The sequence below is a fragment of the Ambystoma mexicanum genome, chromosome 4q (genome assembly GCF_040938575.1).
Source record: "Ambystoma mexicanum isolate Mex_15411 chromosome 4q, UKY_AmexF1_1, whole genome shotgun sequence".
Lineage (NCBI taxonomy): Eukaryota > Metazoa > Chordata > Amphibia > Caudata > Ambystomatidae > Ambystoma > Ambystoma mexicanum.
The window spans coordinates 896,195,408-896,214,621 of NC_090928.1; the positions used below are offsets into that span (position 1 = coordinate 896,195,408).

At 44.7% G+C, this 19,214-nt stretch overlaps 1 protein-coding gene across 1 annotated transcript in view; it reads right to left on the minus strand.

Moving 5' to 3' along the window:
* Window positions 1-19,214, minus strand: part of DYNC2LI1 (dynein cytoplasmic 2 light intermediate chain 1) — an 809,324-nt gene that overhangs the window by 115,314 nt on the left and 674,796 nt on the right. The window contains exons 11-12 of the mRNA XM_069608461.1: window positions 12,491-12,588; window positions 38-130 (exon numbers count right to left, since the gene is read on the minus strand). Of these exons, the coding sequence (XP_069464562.1) occupies window positions 38-130; window positions 12,491-12,588 (191 nt within the window). The remainder of the gene's footprint in view (window positions 1-37; window positions 131-12,490; window positions 12,589-19,214) is intronic.

The window sequence follows — 19,214 nt, forward strand, 5'->3', positions numbered from 1 at the left end:
TATAATACTGTTAAGGAAACAAACTAGAACATTTTACCTGATCCTTCTGTGCTCTCATTGCATCAACCTCATTTTCTGCAAATTGTGCATCTTTGGCTGGATCCTTAATCTCTTTCAGATCACCAATATTCTAAGATGACACATAGAAATGAATAAGTTAGGACAACCCTGCCACAGGTAATAAACAAAAGTGCATCTTAAGTAAAGGAACCGAATAAATAACTCACTGATACTGATTCCTGCACTTCTAGCTCTACAAACCCTATCCCTTTAAATTTGCCAAACATCCTCTACGTCCGTGAAGCGTTCCCAAGCTTTTCTTTGCCCACCAATATGTACAAATCTTTTCATAAGCCCATATCATGCATGCTCTTTTTAAAGACTGGAGGGAGTGTCTGTACTTCGGCCCACTATATGGTTACAGTAGGGGCACACAGGCACCCCAGCCAAGGCTCTCAATTGATTGGTAGAATTAACGAGCAACCAAGGCTGAGACTGAAGGGAGGTAATGCAGGCTGGGTCTTGGGTACAGTGGATCCCCAAACCCCCACAAATGAATGTCTACACACTATGTTAAGTGCTAACACAGTTCTTTTATTAAAGGATACAAAGTCAGGTAGATCTATACAAATAAATAAGAATCACTTTGTACTAGAAATCTAATCGGGTAATTTAACTCAGTATGTACAATTCTATGTGGTACCACAGTTACCTGTAAATTCGGTTATAATGCACCAGCTGATAGCTATTAAAAAGCATTTAAATTATTAGGCAATGGTTACCCTCATAGGTATCAGTGTAGAAATGCAGTTAATATTTAGAATGTTGTAAGAATGTTTTCTTTAAGAATAAAAATGCAATACTGTGTAAGAATCCCCCCACCCCCCAGCTGGGCAACCTGTAAGAAAGGTTTAGGTGTACTTGACTTTGTATATTACAGCCAAGTCCAAATATGATCATTGATGGTCTGCTTTGTTTGCTACAGATCCCACTACCCAAAGTACCTGGGAAGAGACCGGAGAACAGGATCCAAGATGAACCTGGGACCCCTGGATGAATCCTGAGCATGGAAGATGCTCTTTCTCGTCACAGTAGTTTGGGTGCCTTGGAAGGCAAAGCAGTGGACTTTCACTGCATTACTCAAGAATGCACGTGGAGGATGGAACCCCCGTAGAAGGAAGAGTAACTGGGATGTCGGTGTCGAGCAGGAGAAGGGAACCAAGTAGTATCGGAAAGGCAACAATGCAGGTCTGTCGTGGTGGTCCTTGTTGTCGTGTTGCTACGCAGGCTGTGGATGTCCAATGAAGAGGAAACTTGCTGTGGACCTCGAAGGCTTGGATGAAGATATTGCCTTCCTTTGGTGACTTTCGGTGGCAATGGATGCAGTGACAGAAGCAGGTGTCAGGTTTCGGTATTTGGTGGTTGGCAGCCTTTGGGTTCTTCAGTGCTGCAGCCGCAACACGCATGATAGGATGGCTTCTGGCAATTTGGACTTGACCACTGGACTAAACTGCAGACTTCCACCAAGTCTGGACCTTCAGGATGCTTTCCTTGGCTTTTGGTGGTGGGAAACCCACTGGCGGACATTCCTCTGCAGGCGGCGAGCCTGGACCTTTTCTGGCATGGAAAAGTGGACAGGTGGGTGTCATGGGTGCAGTGCCCCTTGAAGAATTCTTGGGTCACTTGGAACTTTGACAGCTCCAGGCATCGTGCAGCACTATGCCAGGTACTCCCTCTTCCGGGCGATACACAGGACTCTGGCTCCCCAGCATTCAAGAACACTCCTTCAGACCCTGGGAAATGCAGTTGGACTTCTTTGGCTTAAGATGTCCAGGCACTCCTCTTCTGGCCCCACGAAGATACCTTCTCCGGATGGAAGGCACACAGGATACTTCGGGTGGAGAGCAGCAGTTGTACAATGTCACCTCATAGGTACGGGAAGAGATCGCTTTTCCAGTTCCTCCCTTGTTCAGTCTTTGAATTAGCAATGCAGCCTTTGGATTCCTTGAAGAGTTGCAGCAGCAGACTTCTTCCTCCAGCTGGATTCAGGATACAAGTTTCTTGAGACTTCAACTTCGTGCTTCGGTTTCGACCTTCAGTTTCTGACCAAGAAGGTAAGTGTGGGGTCCTTTGTTATACAAAACTCTACCCATTCACTCAGGCTAAGCTAGGCACAATCAGCCAATCACATACTAGTGTATTCATCAGGCAGCACTCAATCAGGCTCACAGGCATTCAGCCCATTCACCCAAAACCAGACACCCAAAACACAGGATGTGGATTGGAGGCAACTCGCCATCCTTTCAGGGCATATGCTGCATTCATTCCAGTTTGAGTTAGGGCTGGGTCAGGCATTGTGTCACACAACCAAAACCCAAAACCCACAACGCATAATGTGAATTGACTCATCTCTCCATTCATTCAGGTCCCACTCCAAGGGTTTCCCCCAACAAGCAGCCCCTGGGAAGGCTCCTGCCAGTCTGGCATTGGCAGGCCCAGAACCATGTAAGCTCTGTAAGGGTGCAATAGCAAGGCTCGGACACAAAGGTGGCAAAGTCTTGGTTATAAACTTGTATTTACCAGTAGAAGGGTTTGGAAAATGGCCTCTCTACCCTTAAAGCTAAGGGGGGGGTTTCCCTGCCTCAGAGAAAAGTAGTGAAAATGTGTCAAGATAAAGAGTCAGTTACTGGTGTGTCCCAAAAACCTACTTCTGACCCTAACACTAATAACCAAATCAAATGTGAAGAGTGATCTCTTCCAACGTGAAGTGGTAATGAGACTTTTATATTTTCATAAGGGTTAGAGTACCAGCTTGGTGTAGTCTCCTTCCAAGCATAGAATTTCTTCTGGTCTGTCTTTTTCTTTCAGGGTCCCAGACCCCCTTATTCTCAAATGATGTGTGTGCGGATCCCAGACTCGCAATGTGTTGTTGCAATAGTTCGGTGCACTCTCCTGCCAAGCAAACGCTTTCTTGTGGACTGTCCTGAATCTCTCAGGGTCTCAGACCCTCTTATTCTTGTCTCTCATGTTGATGCGGCTTCCAGACTTGCAATGCTCTGTTGCAATAGCTTTGTTTTCTCTCCTGCCAAGCATATGCGTCGTTCTGTACTGTCTCTGCTTCTCCCAGGGACATAGACCCTCTTATTCTCTTTCTCTTGCTCATGCTCTCATGTGGGTGAGGGTCCCAGACTTACACTGTGCTGTTGCAATCGCTAGGCTTACTCCCGTGCCAAGCAAATGCTTACTTCTGTACTGTCTCCATTTATTTATTCTCTTGTTCTCATGTGGGTGCGGGTTCCAGACTGGCACTGTGCTGTTGCAATAACTTGGTTTAATCCCTACCAAGCATATGCTTCCTTCTTTCCTGTTTCTTTCAGGGTCCCAGGGCCTCTTATCCTTGTTCTGCAGTTTCTCCACAATTCCTCCGAGACCTCAAGCACCTCTCTGTCTGACCACGTACCTGTTTCTCTGGTTCGCGTTCGCAGTGGCGCTTCCCTCTGAGGCTCCAGCAGCGTGCAGACTTTCTCTGCGGCTGGCGGCATCGACGCCGGTCAATTTGTACTCTGGTTTCTCTTCTCATTGGCAGACGCTCCACCAGTCTCTTCTAGCTTCTTGGGATGGGGCTTTGCATTGTGGTGGCTTGCCGGGCCTGTGGACGCCCAGAGGATTGCTTGGGCACAGTGCAAAGGAGCTCCTTCTACTTGGACTACTTTCTCGCTCCTGTTCGCCTCTGTGCATGGCGTCTCCTGCTTTGGTCCCCTGCTCACCAGGGCGGTGGCTCACAGGCTTCCTCGTCGGAGGATGGTTCCCTGCATGTTGGTTTCCCTCTGCTGCTTTGTATTTCCCTTGGCCAATCAAATGCAGTGAGAGACTAGACCGTTCACTCCCGTTCTCTGGAGTGATCTTCATACTCCTGGTCATCTTCGGCACAGTACTTGCAGTGGAGTTATATGGCAAACAGTTGGTATTGTCAGGGTCACTAGTCAGGTCTAACATACCAGGTTGGTTGAACTCACAATAGAAGACAATGGCACGGACTGGAAACGGGAAAGGAGAATTTGGCTTGGGGAAGGAGGGAGGGTCTAATAAAACGGAGGAATACTGTGTTCTCTGCAAAAGGTCATCCCTAATCCCATGAAGGGCTTCCTCTCACATGTGATCCTCCCCTGGCGCACCACTCGTGGGGTGACTATTGAACTGTGGATGCACGGCCCATAGGGGAGAGGGGAAGACATCCAATGATCTCTCACAAATCCTTCCATCCAACAGCCAGTTAGGGGAAGGGAACAAAGCCAGGGGTTCTCAGGACTTTGAGAAACAAGGGGCAAAGGCAAAAGACACCAAGAGCTTACAGTGGCCAACTTGCCTTTGGGTAGGAATCCATTGATTTCTGAGGCAGGGCCTGGGTATCAAAAGAATTGAGGAAACCCAAAGCCACTGAAAAGTCAGCATGAGGCTGCCACCAGCCCATACCTTGCTCTATGGGCAACTCACAGGTGCCCATAAACACATGCTATGGGTACAAGGGTGTCATAAGGGTAACCCATGGGTACTGTTCGCCAAAAGGTAAAAATGAAGAGCTGCACTGCCAGAGGTCCAGCCTGCACTCCTTTGGCCGAAAAACACATAAAACACCAACAGAGAAGTGGCAGGACAAGGACGAGGAGGCCCTGTCCCTTCAAAAGCCTTTCCAACATCACACACTTGCCCCTCATTTTTTTAAACATTTTTGATTCAGCTGAATTAAATCAACCTTTCAAAATGTTATACAAAACATATAACAATATTAGGGAGGAATAAATACAACTAACAATAAAAATGCATATTACAAAGCAAGACACAATGGAAAAATGATAATATTCTATTCAGCTTTGTATGCATTTGCAATAATAATTGCAGATCATGAGATCTTGTTGTTAATGGTCCCCCGGTGTCTCTAGATGCAAGAAATGAATTGTTACAAGTTGAATAAGTGTGTAGCAAGCGCTCAGGATGATGGAACAACATTGGTCAATTTCCAGTTGTCCTAGGAATTTACAGTGTCTTGCAAAATGGATGATTCTATGATTCGTCAATGCAGCACACTCTGAGATCAAATGAAATAATGTTTCTGGAAACTCATGTTTCAAACAAAAGTGACAAAAGTTCAATGCAGCTGGCAGCTGTTTACGTTTGGCCTGTAGATCTTTTGTAATCCATAGATTGAATCGCAGGGGGTAAAATGCCTCCACGATATTGTGGAGTAGGTATTCTCACCAGGTAGTGCGGAAGAGTGCCAACTTTTTTCGGAGGAAATCTGTGCACGTCAGCGTTCCTAAATTGGAGGCATACTTCCCTTGTGTGAATCCAGTCTAGCTCATATATTTTGGATTTTGCTTTACCAGGGTTGGTGAGGAGTATTTCAATGGAGACTTCTGCGTTGGCCAATATTTGATATACTTTCTGGGTCCATGCTACTACAAAAGTATGCTTAACAGAAACTATGTACTGGGTTAAAGTTTTAAGAATAACCATAGAGTCTGTAGGCACTAAGCATTTTCTGAATAATGCAGTAAGACGCCAGTTGTAAAGGGCTTGGAGTGAGACTAGGCTCAGTTCGAATCTCAGCCAAACAGCAGGAGTGCATTGTGGGAGGTTTAACGTCTTTCTCCAAAAGGTAGCTTCCCATTTCACAAACATAAAGGGGAGATTTACAGGTAGTGTTTTAAGACCACCTTCATGGTCCAGAAATGGCACACTGGTTTAATGGAAAATTTGCCATAATTAAACATAATGAGTTTTGCTTGTGAAATAGCAGCTGCTAATTTAGCTTCCACTCATTCGATCTGTCCTTTAGCATAAATCTTCCCTTCAAAGGATAGACCTAGGTATATGTACTGAGGGACAACAGCGAGATTGATTTGATTGATGGACCAAATGAATACTTTGTCGTCACGACTTTGTGGTGTATACATCACTACTTGAGTTTTGGTGGTGTTAACTTTAAATTGGTTTTGTGTAGTGTATGTTTCAAAAGCTTATAATAAATTCTGTAGGCCCACATGAGTTTTTGATATCAACACAAGATCATCTTCGTACATGAGTGTTTTTATGTGGCAGTTGCTGAGTTTAGGAGAATCAGAAATGATAGAGTTGAATATTACCCAAACATCGTGAATGAAATAATTGAATATGGCAGACGCTAACAGACATCCTTGTTTCAAACCTCTGGAAGTTTGAATGGGAGCTGATAGAGCTCCTTCTAAAGTCAGTCTTATATTCACAGATGTGTTGGAGTGTAGAGCATAGATGACATAGCTTGTGATCGGAGGGCACTGATCTCGCGCTAATTTCACCATCAAGATAACACAGGATAGGGAGTCGAATGCAGCATTGAGATCTATGAAGGCAAAGAAAACCGGTTGTTTTTTCGACTGGCATTGGGCTTTGATGGCGTTAAGACAGAGTAAATTGATGTTAGTTCCCATGCCAGCGACAAACCCTGTCTGATGAGTATCGTACAACTGATGTTTTTGTTTCCAGGCATTGAAATCTTGCAAGATCAATTTTGTAAAGATTTTGCCTGGTGCATCTAGTAAGGCTATTGGGAGATAGTTCTGGAGCAGACTAAAGTCGCCCTTTTTAAAGATTGGAATTATGGTGGAGGTTTTCCATGAAGCTGGGACTATGAGTGATCTTAACACCTGACTGTAAATCTTGTCAAGGATCAGGGACCATACATGTGGATTTGCTTTGAACATTAGATTTTGGAGGCCATGTGGCCCTGCAGCACGAGAAGAGCTGGCTTTCATGATAAACTCTTGAAGGATTGTCACTGAGTAAGTAACATTCCATGGGCCTACTGACTTTTGTATGTATTTTGATTGTCAAAATGCTTGTCGGCATATAGCTCAGAAAAATGCTTTACCCATTGATGTTCTTGGCACCGTTGATTTGGGCGTCAGCTTGTGTATTCTGATTATGGTTGGACAGTAGTTGCCACATTTGGGCCAAATTTGTGGTTGACATTGCATGAGCCATCGTTTCACTGTCTTGCTGGAACATTAAAGATTTCCTACTACGTAGCCAGTTTTTATAGTGGCATTTAGTAGTTTTCAAATCTTGACAACGTGTCTGAATTCATAGTTAGAATTTCTCTTTTTGTGCGTCTATATTCTGCACATTTTTGTTTAATCTCTGGATCAAAAGAGTGCTTGTGTATGATACCATTTTTAGAATGTAGTGCTTGTGTATGATACCATTTTTAGAATGTGTAATAATGGTATTAGTAAAAGGATATAACAAGATAGTGTATTGTGCTGGAAAAGTCAGTAGGTTGTTTTTTTCCAGTGAACGACAGTAAGCGGCCAATGTCGTTGAATTCCAACAATGTCTATTTCTGGACGTGTTGATAAGCATTTGTTTCATCGGCGGTCGCGCTGTCTGGGCTAGGTCCCATGCAAGATCTACTGATAGTGTCCTATGATCACTTTGTTTGTGATCACTAATACTCAGTTTAATCACGTTTTGAAACAGTGAAGCATCGACATAGATGTAGTCTATTGTGCTAATTGTGATACCCTTGTGCCAGGTGTATTGGGCTGGGATGTCTCCCGTCACAGACCCATTTATCATGTGAAAGTTACGAGCTTTCATAAATGAAATCCATCTGCGCGCATCTTTTGTGGTACGATTGGGATTCCAGCAGTCTAAGTTCAAATCCCCCAATATCATGGTGTTTATGATCTGGTCATGCATATGAATTAGCTCAAGGATTTTTGCTAAGCCACTATAAAAGGCCTCATCAGACAATCCTGCTACATTCCTATATAGGTTAACCACAGCTAAGGTATGGTTTTTGATGGATATCTTTACCAACTGGATGTAAGCACTAATAGAAGCCCATGGATCAATGGTTAGACCCAGTATTGACAGCTACCAACAGCCCTGATGAGGCTCGACCCTTGCTTGGAGTGGCAGGAAGCAGGACCGTGTCATAACTATCCCAAACGGGAGGGGAAACCAACCATGTCTCCTGCAACGCTATAATGTGATGAATATGGGGTAGTTGTTTAATGGAGAGCTGTAAATGGGAATGTCCTCGATTGTTCCAGCTCAAGATTTTCAGGGGCAATCCTGTTGGATTAAAGGTTAATTTGAGAGATCAGAAGAAGCCCTGGTGTCACAACCACTTGAGTCCTGAGCGCCCAAATATATATTGGGCCTGCGATTCTCGATTTGTGGCCTTTCAACATAGCGCGCTGGGTCTTGCGTGAGCAATCCCAGTTCAAATAGCTGCATCTTTGATTGCCAGATTGTGTTTAGGACCACCCCAGATGGAATCCAAAGTCTAACTATGGAATGTGATTCTTCCGCAATTGTTCAATGTCTCTTGAAGAGACATTCTCAAGAGCTACCACATCGCTAAAGATTTTCCAGATACTACGCCTATTCAAATCAGAGCTTGGTAATCAGCCTTCACGACATTTCAAAATTAAGGTGTGACAAAATGTTTTCAATTGTTCTGTTTTTGATAAGGTCTGGGAGGCAAGGCGGTGCAACTAGAAGTCAAGGCACTGGTTTGAGAGGTAGTTGGCCTTAGCATAAAATTGGATTTATTAGTTTTGCCAATGACCTAGAAAAAGGCGTTTAGTGTGCTCTTCGCAAACTTAGTCCCAGCCATGTTTTCGTTTTTTGTTGGAGGAAAACATGGCCCCTTGGTTGGGGCTTGGGGTGCTTTTTTGGATTGTTTGCAACTGGCACTACCAAGGAATCTTGTGGCGCCGAAGGTGCACTGATGCTCTTGGATAGGGGGGCAGTAGATAGAAGCGCAGAGTCAGAGGAGGTCCAAGAGTCATCAGCAGTGGGTCTGGCTCTTAGAGCATTGAACAGTCAATGGGTCGAATTATTCCAGGAATAGCTGGTAAACGAAAGCTTGATCTAATTTGCGATGTCTGCAATGCGACAGCCTCTCTCGTGCCCTCATAGGTGTTGGATTTGCCCACTGCAATGACTGAGGCTTCAGAGCCTTTAGGGAGCAATTTGGCTTGTTCATCACAAGTCTTGAATGTTACACAGTTGTCATTTAACCATGTTACTAAATCAGTAAATTGGCATGATTGTCTGGTTAGCCTAGCATCCAATGTCTCAAACAATTTGACTAAGCTCAAGATTGTAGGTTGTAACAGGGCTGTATAGTGTGAGGGACCCACATCAGGGACTGGTTTATGAGCATGTGGAGTAGGATGAGCAAAAGATTGCAACATAGAATGCACCTCGGTCACGATTGTATTTAATGCTATCGAGTGTGACATATGGGAGTCACTTTGATTTTATGGGGGGCATGATCTGGCCCTTGACCAAATTCAATATTGTATCATCCAAAAGGGCAAGTGGGTGGGTCCGTTCACCTTCACGAGAGGTCACAAGTTGTTTACAACTTGGTTTTGCAGTGTAGTGACTAGGAGTCTTCGGAAGGTTTAGCAAAGCAAAGACAGGAGATCTCGCAGGAGTAGTGGAGGCCAAACTCGCCATGCATGCTTTTTGTAGGAGATGCCGGTATCAAGGTATTGGTTTGGACATGAAGTTGCATAGGAACAACCGGAGTGATGGTAATGGCTGATTGAAAAATCTTTGGAATTGTTGCAGAGTTGTTTGGAGTTGGCAAGCACAATGTGGGCATGGCAGACACAGCAGTTTTTAGAGAATAGGCTGAAAAGGAGGGAGGGGGTGTGACCTAAACAGAGCAGATTAGTAGCCCTAACACTAAACAAGTCGGCTGAAAAATGGAACGGAAAGTAAGCCCGCTGCCCCACAGCTAAACGGCAAAGCAGGTACTTAAACGGTGCTTCCACGAGTGCGCACGCGCTGTGCGCGGCCGGACTCTTATTATGGAGGAAGTTGCCTCGATGTGAGGAGTGGGTGGGCCAAAAGGGCCTGCAATGCACCTACAACACAAAAAACAAAAGTAAGTGACTTGTGAAAGTCTTATGAAAGGGGGCTTGTGAGCTAGGACTTGAACGGGTCCACAGTGCGAAGAACAAAGTCACCTTGAAAGATGTAGTCCAGCAAAGTAAATCCAGGAAATCCAATAAGTCCAACACGATTCAGGTCAGCAGAGTAGCTTGCGGCGAAGCGAGTGCTTAAACAGTGCTTCCACGAGTGCGCACATGCTCTGTGCGAGCGGACTCGTATTATGGAGGAAGTTGCCTCGATGTGAGGAGTGGGCAGGCCAAAAGGGCCTGCAATGCACCTTGAAAGATGTAGTCCAGCAAAGTAAATCCAGGAAATCCAATAAGTCCAACATGATTCAGGTCAGCAGAGTAGCTCGCGGGGAAGCAGGTGCTTAAACGGTGCTTCCACGAGTGCCCCTCAATTTGCTGGCTTGTGAGAAGCCAGTTTTACTATCACTGACAATAGAGAGATACCGACTGCAGAGTGGGCACGGTGGTTCTCTCCCTTGGCAAAAGGCAGCTGGAAGAATAAATGTTCAAGAGCCACTACAAATAAGGTGTAGGTATAGACTAAACTGCTTATAGAATATTTCCTGCCATCTATTTTCCCCAAAGCAATACAAATATGTTAACCTCATTATGTACAGGTTGCTAATTAAGGGCTTTTTTCTGAAGTCAGAACAGCCACAGACCATGCTGAATTACTGACTCCACACCGGTCACCTCAAACACATCTGATTCAAAGCACATGAGATCACCAAGCGACAACCTCCATGGAGGATGGGTGAGTTTGCAATGAATACATGTGAATCTATAAAAGACACAAATGCTGAAGAACTATATCTAAAGGTAAGTAAAGGATTTCTCTAGAATTTAATAGATTCACATGATTAATGAATAGAGGAAGCAGTAAATACCCAGGAGGTGGGTCCAGAAGTCATCACAGGAAAGATTATTGAGTCCTGCATAGATCAACACTGGGTACAACTTGACATCTTTATACAGATAGCAATGTCTCCAGAATACCTTCCAGGTAGATGCCTTGCAGAAGCCTCAACTGCTTTTTAGCCAAATGTTTTGCATTATTATCTTGCCTCTGTGGAATGCCCAGTTACCTTCTCTGATAAATGTTTGACAGTCTATAACTGTACTTCATACAGTCCACTATCCATCTAGTAACGCTGCCTTTCCCATAGCCTGAACTCTGGTCGCAGAACTGTAAGAAAAAAACAATTGCATTGCTTTTCTGAATTGTTTTGTTTAGTATATGTAATTCCTGAGACACCGCTTCATATCCAAGGTATGCAAAGCCTGTTCTACTTTAGGAGTCGATTAAAGAAAACAGGCAAACACAAGGATTTCTCTAGCATTTAATCGATTCACACGATTATTGAATCTAGGGAGCAGTACATACCCAAGAGGTGGGTCCAGAAATTGGCATCACATGAAAAGATTATTGAGTTCTGCATGGACCACCACTGTATCCAACCTGACATCTTTATATAAATAGCAATATATGCAGAATACCTTCCAGGTAGATGCCTTGCAGATGTCTCAACTGCATTTTAGCCAATTGTTTTGCATTGTTGTCTTGTCTCCGTTGGCAGGTGGTTTTACTGGTGGAAATTCTGAGCGCTCATCACAGAGAATCTTTCATCAAAATATTAGAAAAGAATTTCCTCTTTGTGATTTTTCATATATCTTGAAAAAGCTGGCCGATGCATTCTTACTAATGAGCGCTGCAAATCAGACCTAACAAGGTGCAGCAAATACAGCACCATTTCTTTAGCGTCACAAGTTCCTGGATTATTTCCATTATCTGAAACCAAAAGCAGAATATCTGCAATTTCCTGAAATACATTGCGTTTGTCTTAAATTCTCTTACGCACGTCCAAACGTGCATGCATTTCTGTGAAACGTTTTACTGCCCATATTCTAGGACTTCAGGAATTAGGCTGCAAGGTTGAGAGAATTTTTCTAAAGCCCAAAGAAAATTGCAAAACCAAATGGTACTCACAACTTTGGATATTTTCGTCTGATGTCTGGGAATAGTATAACAAGTGTGTCATTCTAATGAAGATCCCATAATGGAAAAGGATCAGCCACTTCTAGAGAAGAGGTATCATACCGAGGAGCTAGGGAGGCCTCAATCACAGGACACAGAGGTGTGAGTATCAGATGCCAACTGAACAATGAGTCTAAGATGTGCAGGCACTTGTAGGTAACTTTTCTTTAGAGGGTTCTGTAGATTTTGCAGGATCCATTGATGTATGTGAGGCTACCATATGATCAGAGGTTCTAATAACTTCACTTCTACTTCACCTTGAAATGTTTCAGCTTGGTCTTGCCATCTAAAACATCCTTATAAATAAGATGATGGCATTGACAATTTGATCAGGGCATTGTATGCACTGACCAAATGTTCACCCTCACGGCCCCTTCCCCAAGTCATAAATAAATTTGTTTTTCATGGTCTGTGGAATTACTAGAACAATTAGGCAGATACAAAATGCAGCCAACAAACACTGTTTAGAAGAGTGATAATCTTAAAACTGTACCGTAGCAGGAAAGCTTCTGTCGTAGATTTTCTTCCACAATTCTAATGGTGTACGTGCATACAGCTGTCCAATATCACTGTCGGAGACTGGCGGTGAACCTAATAAATGTACATTTAAAGCACTGTTATACACTAGTGATACCTTATTTTTTTTTAAAAGAACATTTAAATGGAATACACCACAGGTAAGTGCCCTCACTGACACACTTTGCGTCGTCCTCCTTATGCTTTGATTTTATTTTCTGTGCTCAACACCCACCAGATTTAGCCCTGTGTCTGCACCAGCCCAATGCTGCTACCAGACCCACACCCTTTTTAAGCTTTGCATTCACATGATACCCATGTGACACTATCCTCTTCTTACTGCTACCACCAGAGAATGTGTCACTTGGGTGACTTCTGCAAAGGAAGGCAGTAGACAAGGACTACACCGGTTTGGCCATATGCGGGCCAGGAAGGGGGCAAATTATCTGCGCCCATGCCCAGAGACTATAATCCATCATATGTTGCACTCACAGCAGAGTCTCGACGATTCCAGTTTTCGATGCTAACCATGGGTGATTACTGATAGGCCCACAATAACCATTACTCGCAGCAGTTTATAGTGATCACTCTACAAAACACCCACTCTTCACCTGCTGCCTAAACACTCAATGTAATGCTTGAGAAGGCAGATTTAGTGGTCCTACAAGTTTTCATATTAGACCTAATCCACACCATTGATTTTGATTACAGAGTCCTGGTACAGTTGCACATATACCCATGTAGTTAAGGTCTTCATCCTGCCAGGATATGTCTTCCAAAGGCCCAGCCATGCACCTTAACCTCCCTCCTTTCTGCCTTTGATTGTAGTAGGAAAGTCATCGCCGAACTTCAGGAGCCAGTAAAAAGGATGCTCCACCAGAACAAAACCACTTGTTTATGGCAGTCCCAGAAGCTCACTGATAGTCAGCACATCAGTCAAATAAACCAACTATTTTATTGACACAATCTCAAATATTAGAACACGTGTTCAAAACAACCGTGCTCTGAACCCAGCCCCACTAGCAATCAATCACGGAAAGTACATCAATGGTCAGAATTCAGGCCCATCATGGTGACTGAATACTCCACCATCCTCTCCTCCGTTAAACCCACCACATTCAAGGATCAAGTCTTCCCTGCTTCAATCGTCAAAATAATCTAGGGGTTAGGGCTCCTGTCCCTCCTTCAAATCGCCAATGCGTTTCTCTCACAAGGAAACTTCCTTGCATCACTTAAAACGGGCTTAATACGCCTGCTCCTAAAGAATAAATCTGGCACCCGGCAATCTATAAACATACTCCCCAATTAACAGCCTTCCTTTTCTAGGAAAGAGCATTGAATAAACTGTGACCCAACAATTACATGAAAAAATAAACAAGGATCAACTGCGTCTAAAACCAGATACAGTACTGAAATGGCAACCGCTCAGAATGTCAACAATGCATTGCAAATCATAGACAATGGGGAGTCATGCCTTTTAGTCATCCTCAACCTATTGGCTGGTTTCATAGCCTTGCCCACACAACTCTACTCACAACACGGACGGAATATACAGTGTCCACACTTAACTGGTTTGCCTTCTAACTTTCAGATGGACACCAATGGTTGAGAGGGGGAAATTAAAATCTCTCGGCCTATGGAGCCCGTCATTGTTCCATCTGTTGCAGGTTATCTTTAATTGATATTTATTTATTTTTATAGCACACCAAACCCATAGGTATCTGGGTGTGTCTTGTTATAGTCCGTTTTTAAGCATAGCAACAAAATTAGTACGAAAACATTATTATGGCATAGTTAGTTACACATAGGATTTCACAGTAATGATTTGTAAAGAGGCATAGAACGGTAAAAATTGACAGTATGATTACAATCATGGGCATGGGCAGCAAAGTCTATTACTGCACCTGGGCGAACAGCCACGTTTCCAATTTTATTTCTAAAAGACCAGTAGGATTGTTCCTCTCTTAAGGCAAGGGGCAAGGAATTCCAAAGTTTTGCCGCTTGTGCTGGAAATATGCTGCCTCCTGCTTTTGGTAGTTTGAATCTTGGTATAGTTAGGAGGTGGGCCTGTGTTGACCGGATAGGTCTGTTAGTTTAGTTTTTAGAGAATTTGTTAGTTAGGTATTTTGGGGCTGAGTGCGAAAGACATTTGTGTGTAAGTGATAATGTTTTAGAGGTGATCCTATCTCGTACCGGGAGCCAATATATATGGAGCCTTTAAGAGCTCTCCTAAAGGACTCATATCTCAGTGTACAAATACCCTGACAACACATAGCTATACCTTACTGTCAGCTGCAATGAAGACCTCACAAGGCTAAAACGCTGCCTTAGGCTGATCCAATCCTGGAATGCAGGTCTTACTTAAAACTCAGTCCCATAAAAAAAAGTCTTTCTCTTCAGAAACCCAACCAAATAAGTGCTCATCCAATCATAGCTATCCTACATGCATCTTGAAGGATTCACACCAAAAATAGTGCCAAGATTCTGGGATTCACCAATAAAAGCTACTTCTCCTTTACACAACAAATTGACAAAAAGTTCCACACAGCCTGGTATGATCTTTCAATCCTACAGAAAATGACAACCTTCTCTCTGCCGCCCGACTTCAGGGTCACCAACCAATACTTAGTACAATTCCGGATGGTGAAAAAGCACTGACAGGTTTTTCCATCCTCCATCCTTAAACCACTTAAAGCAGTACAACATGTTGTGGAAAGACATCACAAAAATCAGAAAATTCAGTCCCATCTCCCAAACGGCTCAGAGCTTCGGCTGCCCACTAGATCAACTTCAAAACAGACTGCATCACATTCAAGGCAGTGTTAGCCTAGCTCACTGGAGATCACCAGAGGGCGCAGACCTAGATGGTCGCATAACTTCGCCTCTCTTGTCCTAAATCCCGTAAATAACATCTCCCATTCCTGACAGATAATTAAGCTGATCTCCTTCATTCCAATGCTCCCACCCCTCCGCTTTGGTCGGAGAGACTGAAGCGACTCGCAAAAGCCCTTTGTTGTGAGTTCCCACACCCGGTCAGATCCACTGATACGCAAGGCCTCCCCTGGTACAGGGGGAGATCGCAGGGCAACACAGCAGCCTGGAGGCACGGTGCACATTGGAGCGGGTTGAGGGTGCCACAGCCGGACTGTCACCAATGAATGAGAAGAAAGAGGGGAACCCTCGACTTTGGCAATGCTGGAGGAACACGCTATGCCCTGAATGTGAAATCCCAGGAGTGGTGGGAGGCACCGGACGGACAAGCGGGGGAGGGGGGATTCCCCTACTGTTTGCGCGAACCACATGCCATGGTAGGAAGATTGTGTTTAGACTGAGCATAGCGGAGTGGAAAGCCAGAGCCATTGCAGCCGCAAAAAAACAGTGAAGGCCCTGGGTGTGCCAGTAGATCACTGAAGGGAGAGTGCCCAGGCTAGCTGCCCTCGACCACGAGGGTGGATCGTGGAAATTAAACCCTATCTGGACGAAAGCAAAAAATAATTAAATGGGCTTATAAAGTCAACAAAGCAAAGTGCGAGATTAAAGCTACACACTTTTAAAAGATTGACTTTTAAGCGCTGACTGGGAAGGATTCTGCGCAAACTCCACATACAGCGCCTGCGCTTTGCGTTTGTTCCATGATGGAACCTTCCCTGTAGGAATCAGGAGTTTATCTCTCCCTCGAGGAATGAGAGTGCAACGGGACAGAGAAGCCAGAACAAACCGAGGCTACTAGTGAGACACTGGAACCTTTTTCCAGGGTCTGGAGGAGGAGAGCCTTTCCTCCTGCTGGGGTGAGGCTGCTGCCACCGACACGAATGGTGGGGCAGAGTGTTCCGCGTCAGCGGAACAGATCAGCATGGACCGACTGCTATGGAGAGGCCGCAGCTGGGAAAGACTTTGTGGAAGTTCCACAAATGGACGACACATTGCCCCAAAGAGAGCCCAAGCAATATGTGACATCCCACAGCCCAAAACAGTAAGAGTGTTGTAGAGGTTCCTCGGCTTGTGCAACTATTGTAGGGCATAGGTTTTTGATTACAGTTCCTACACATGCCCGCTCTTGACAGCACTCAAGGAAGCACAGAGAGAGACAAAGCCGCTGGGTTGGACAAGAGAAAGAATGACAGAGGCATTCAATGAGCTGTTGGAATCAATCTGCACCACTCCAGTGTTAGGGACCCCAGGTTATAACAAAGAATTCTTCCCATTTTCGCACGCTGACGGTGAGATAATGAAGGCAGTACTAACCCAGAAGACAAGCATGGGCCATAATACAATTACTTATTACAGCGGACAGCTCGACCCAGTTATGAAAGGACATTATCCATGCGAGCAATCATTGGCTGCTGCAGCTTTCGCAGTAGACAGGGCCTCAACAATATAATGGGGTGTACCACCACCCTTTACATGGAGCACACCCTCTTTGTGATACTGCACAAGCCAAAAAGCACACTCACAATACAAAGAGTATCAGGGTATGAGATAATCCTCTCAAAACCAGGATTAAAGATTGTTAGATGCAAAAATGTAAACCCAGCATTAGCTGATGTCTGCCAACTGGGTGATTGGGCCCATGACTGCACCAAAAACACTGAGACTCGAAAGGTAGAGGAAGATGCACCAGAGGGGGGAAGAGGTCCTATACATTGACGGGTCTTCAACTATTGACCAAAGTGATGGCATCAGGAGAACTGGGGCTGCTGTAGTAAAGATAAGAGAAGATGGGACAAGTGAGACAGTGGCAAGTGTTCGATTACCTCCTCACCACTCAGCACAAGCAGCAGAACTAGTGGCACTAATATTAGCACTGTAAAACAGTGTGGGGATGAGTGTAAGAATCTATTCAGATAGCGCGTATGTCACCTCAACAGTACATTCAGGATTGGCCAGGTGGCTCCGGAGAGAATTCGGAAGAGCTGATGGAACTCTTGTACAGCACGCTTTACTCTTAGGAGAACTAATAGAGGCAATTACGTACCCACTAGAAGTAGCATTCGTGAAGTGACAAGCACAACTAATGGGGAAGATGCAATATCAAGAGGAAACGAAGCAGCAGACAATCAGGCAAAAAGTGCATCATACTTTGGGGAAATGTGGAAACTGAAGGGGGCACAAAAAGAAAGAGGGGGGTGAGACAGATGTTGATGAAAGAAGGATCCAATTACACCCCCAGAAAATCAGATAATGGAACTACAGGGAGCTGCACCAAGGAGCTCTGGGTAAAAAGAGGATGCTCAATGTCACCCACAGACGCTATATATGGTGACAAAATAACACCGGGAAAGTGGTCATGCCACTTGCGTTACTGAAAACAGCACTGGCGCAGTTGTATCACCCTACACACACAGGGAAAGAAGTCATTGCTGCATGCATTGGAGAATCATGGTTCTGTCCCAATCTAAATGAACAGGTGGCAAACTTGATCAGTAATTGTTTGACGTGCCAGCAGTTCACCGCTGGATACACCCTGAGAGTAGTGCAAGGAACTATACCCAGACCTGAATGCTCATTGCTGCATCTCCATGTTGACTACGTGGACATGATCCAAGTATGTCAAGTTTACCGCTACATGATAGTAGTTATCTGTCCCTTCTCGAGATGGGTGGAGGCTGGACCCTTTTCCCATGCCAACACCCTGTGAGCTGCAAAATTCCGGGTCCGAGAAGTATTCCCAAGATGGGGCGTTTGTGTGGTCCTCTGGTCTGACAACGGGCCTCACTTCGCCAATTAACTGTTCCAGCACATAACTACCCTACTCGGAATAAAACACAAATTTGCCTGCGCGTACCACCCACAAGCAAATGGGGTATGCGAACGCCCCAATTGTCTCCTGAAAGAAAGAATTGACAAAACTCAGCAAAGCACCAAAAGGAACTGGCTCCATTGCTTGCCACTAGCCTTATTTGAACTGCGTAACAAACCAGGGTCCGACCACCATGTAATGCCCCACAAGTTGGTGACAGGGAGACGCATGCACCTCCCTTTTGCACCGCCCACTAGATCATTCAAAGACTGTCAGATGTGGCTGATGTATTGGGACAGGAAATGTACGATTACGTAACTTCACTGGTTTCTAGCGCTTCTTTTATCTCTTGCCAGATCCAATGGACCCAGGGCAGGTCGGCAGACAACGTACAAGAAGAAACTAATGACCAGGAAGAGGAGACTAACAAAGAGCAACCTATATAAATAGGAGACAGCGTCCTCCTGAAGAATTTTGTTTGACGCTGGAATAAACCCGGCTTTTCTGGCCCCCACATAGTGGAGGCCGTCAGAGTACGAGCAGTGAAACTACAGGGGGAAAAGTGTTTGGAATCACCTCCAGGACGGCAAGCCCTACAAAGCACAGGCCTCGTCCCAACGAGCAACTGCAGAGATCAACAGGGCCAACGCTGCAACTATCAATGATCCACAACCAACAAGAACTGTCCCAAACACCCCTGAACTAGAGACTATTGGCCACCCAATGGTTAGGTGCTCCCAAACTATCCCCACAGCAACATTGGTGCAATTTGATCAATAAAGAACATTGCCTTGTCCCAAGTACTCAACCTCTAAACTAATTATTCTGACCCCTGAATTCGTGCCAGACTACAGCAGTAACACTGTCTTAACATTCTCTTTTCTTGCAAACGCAGGGTGCTGCGACTGTCATAATTGTTAGGAAAGGCTGTCTGATGTTACCTTCTATTGATCGCGCTCAG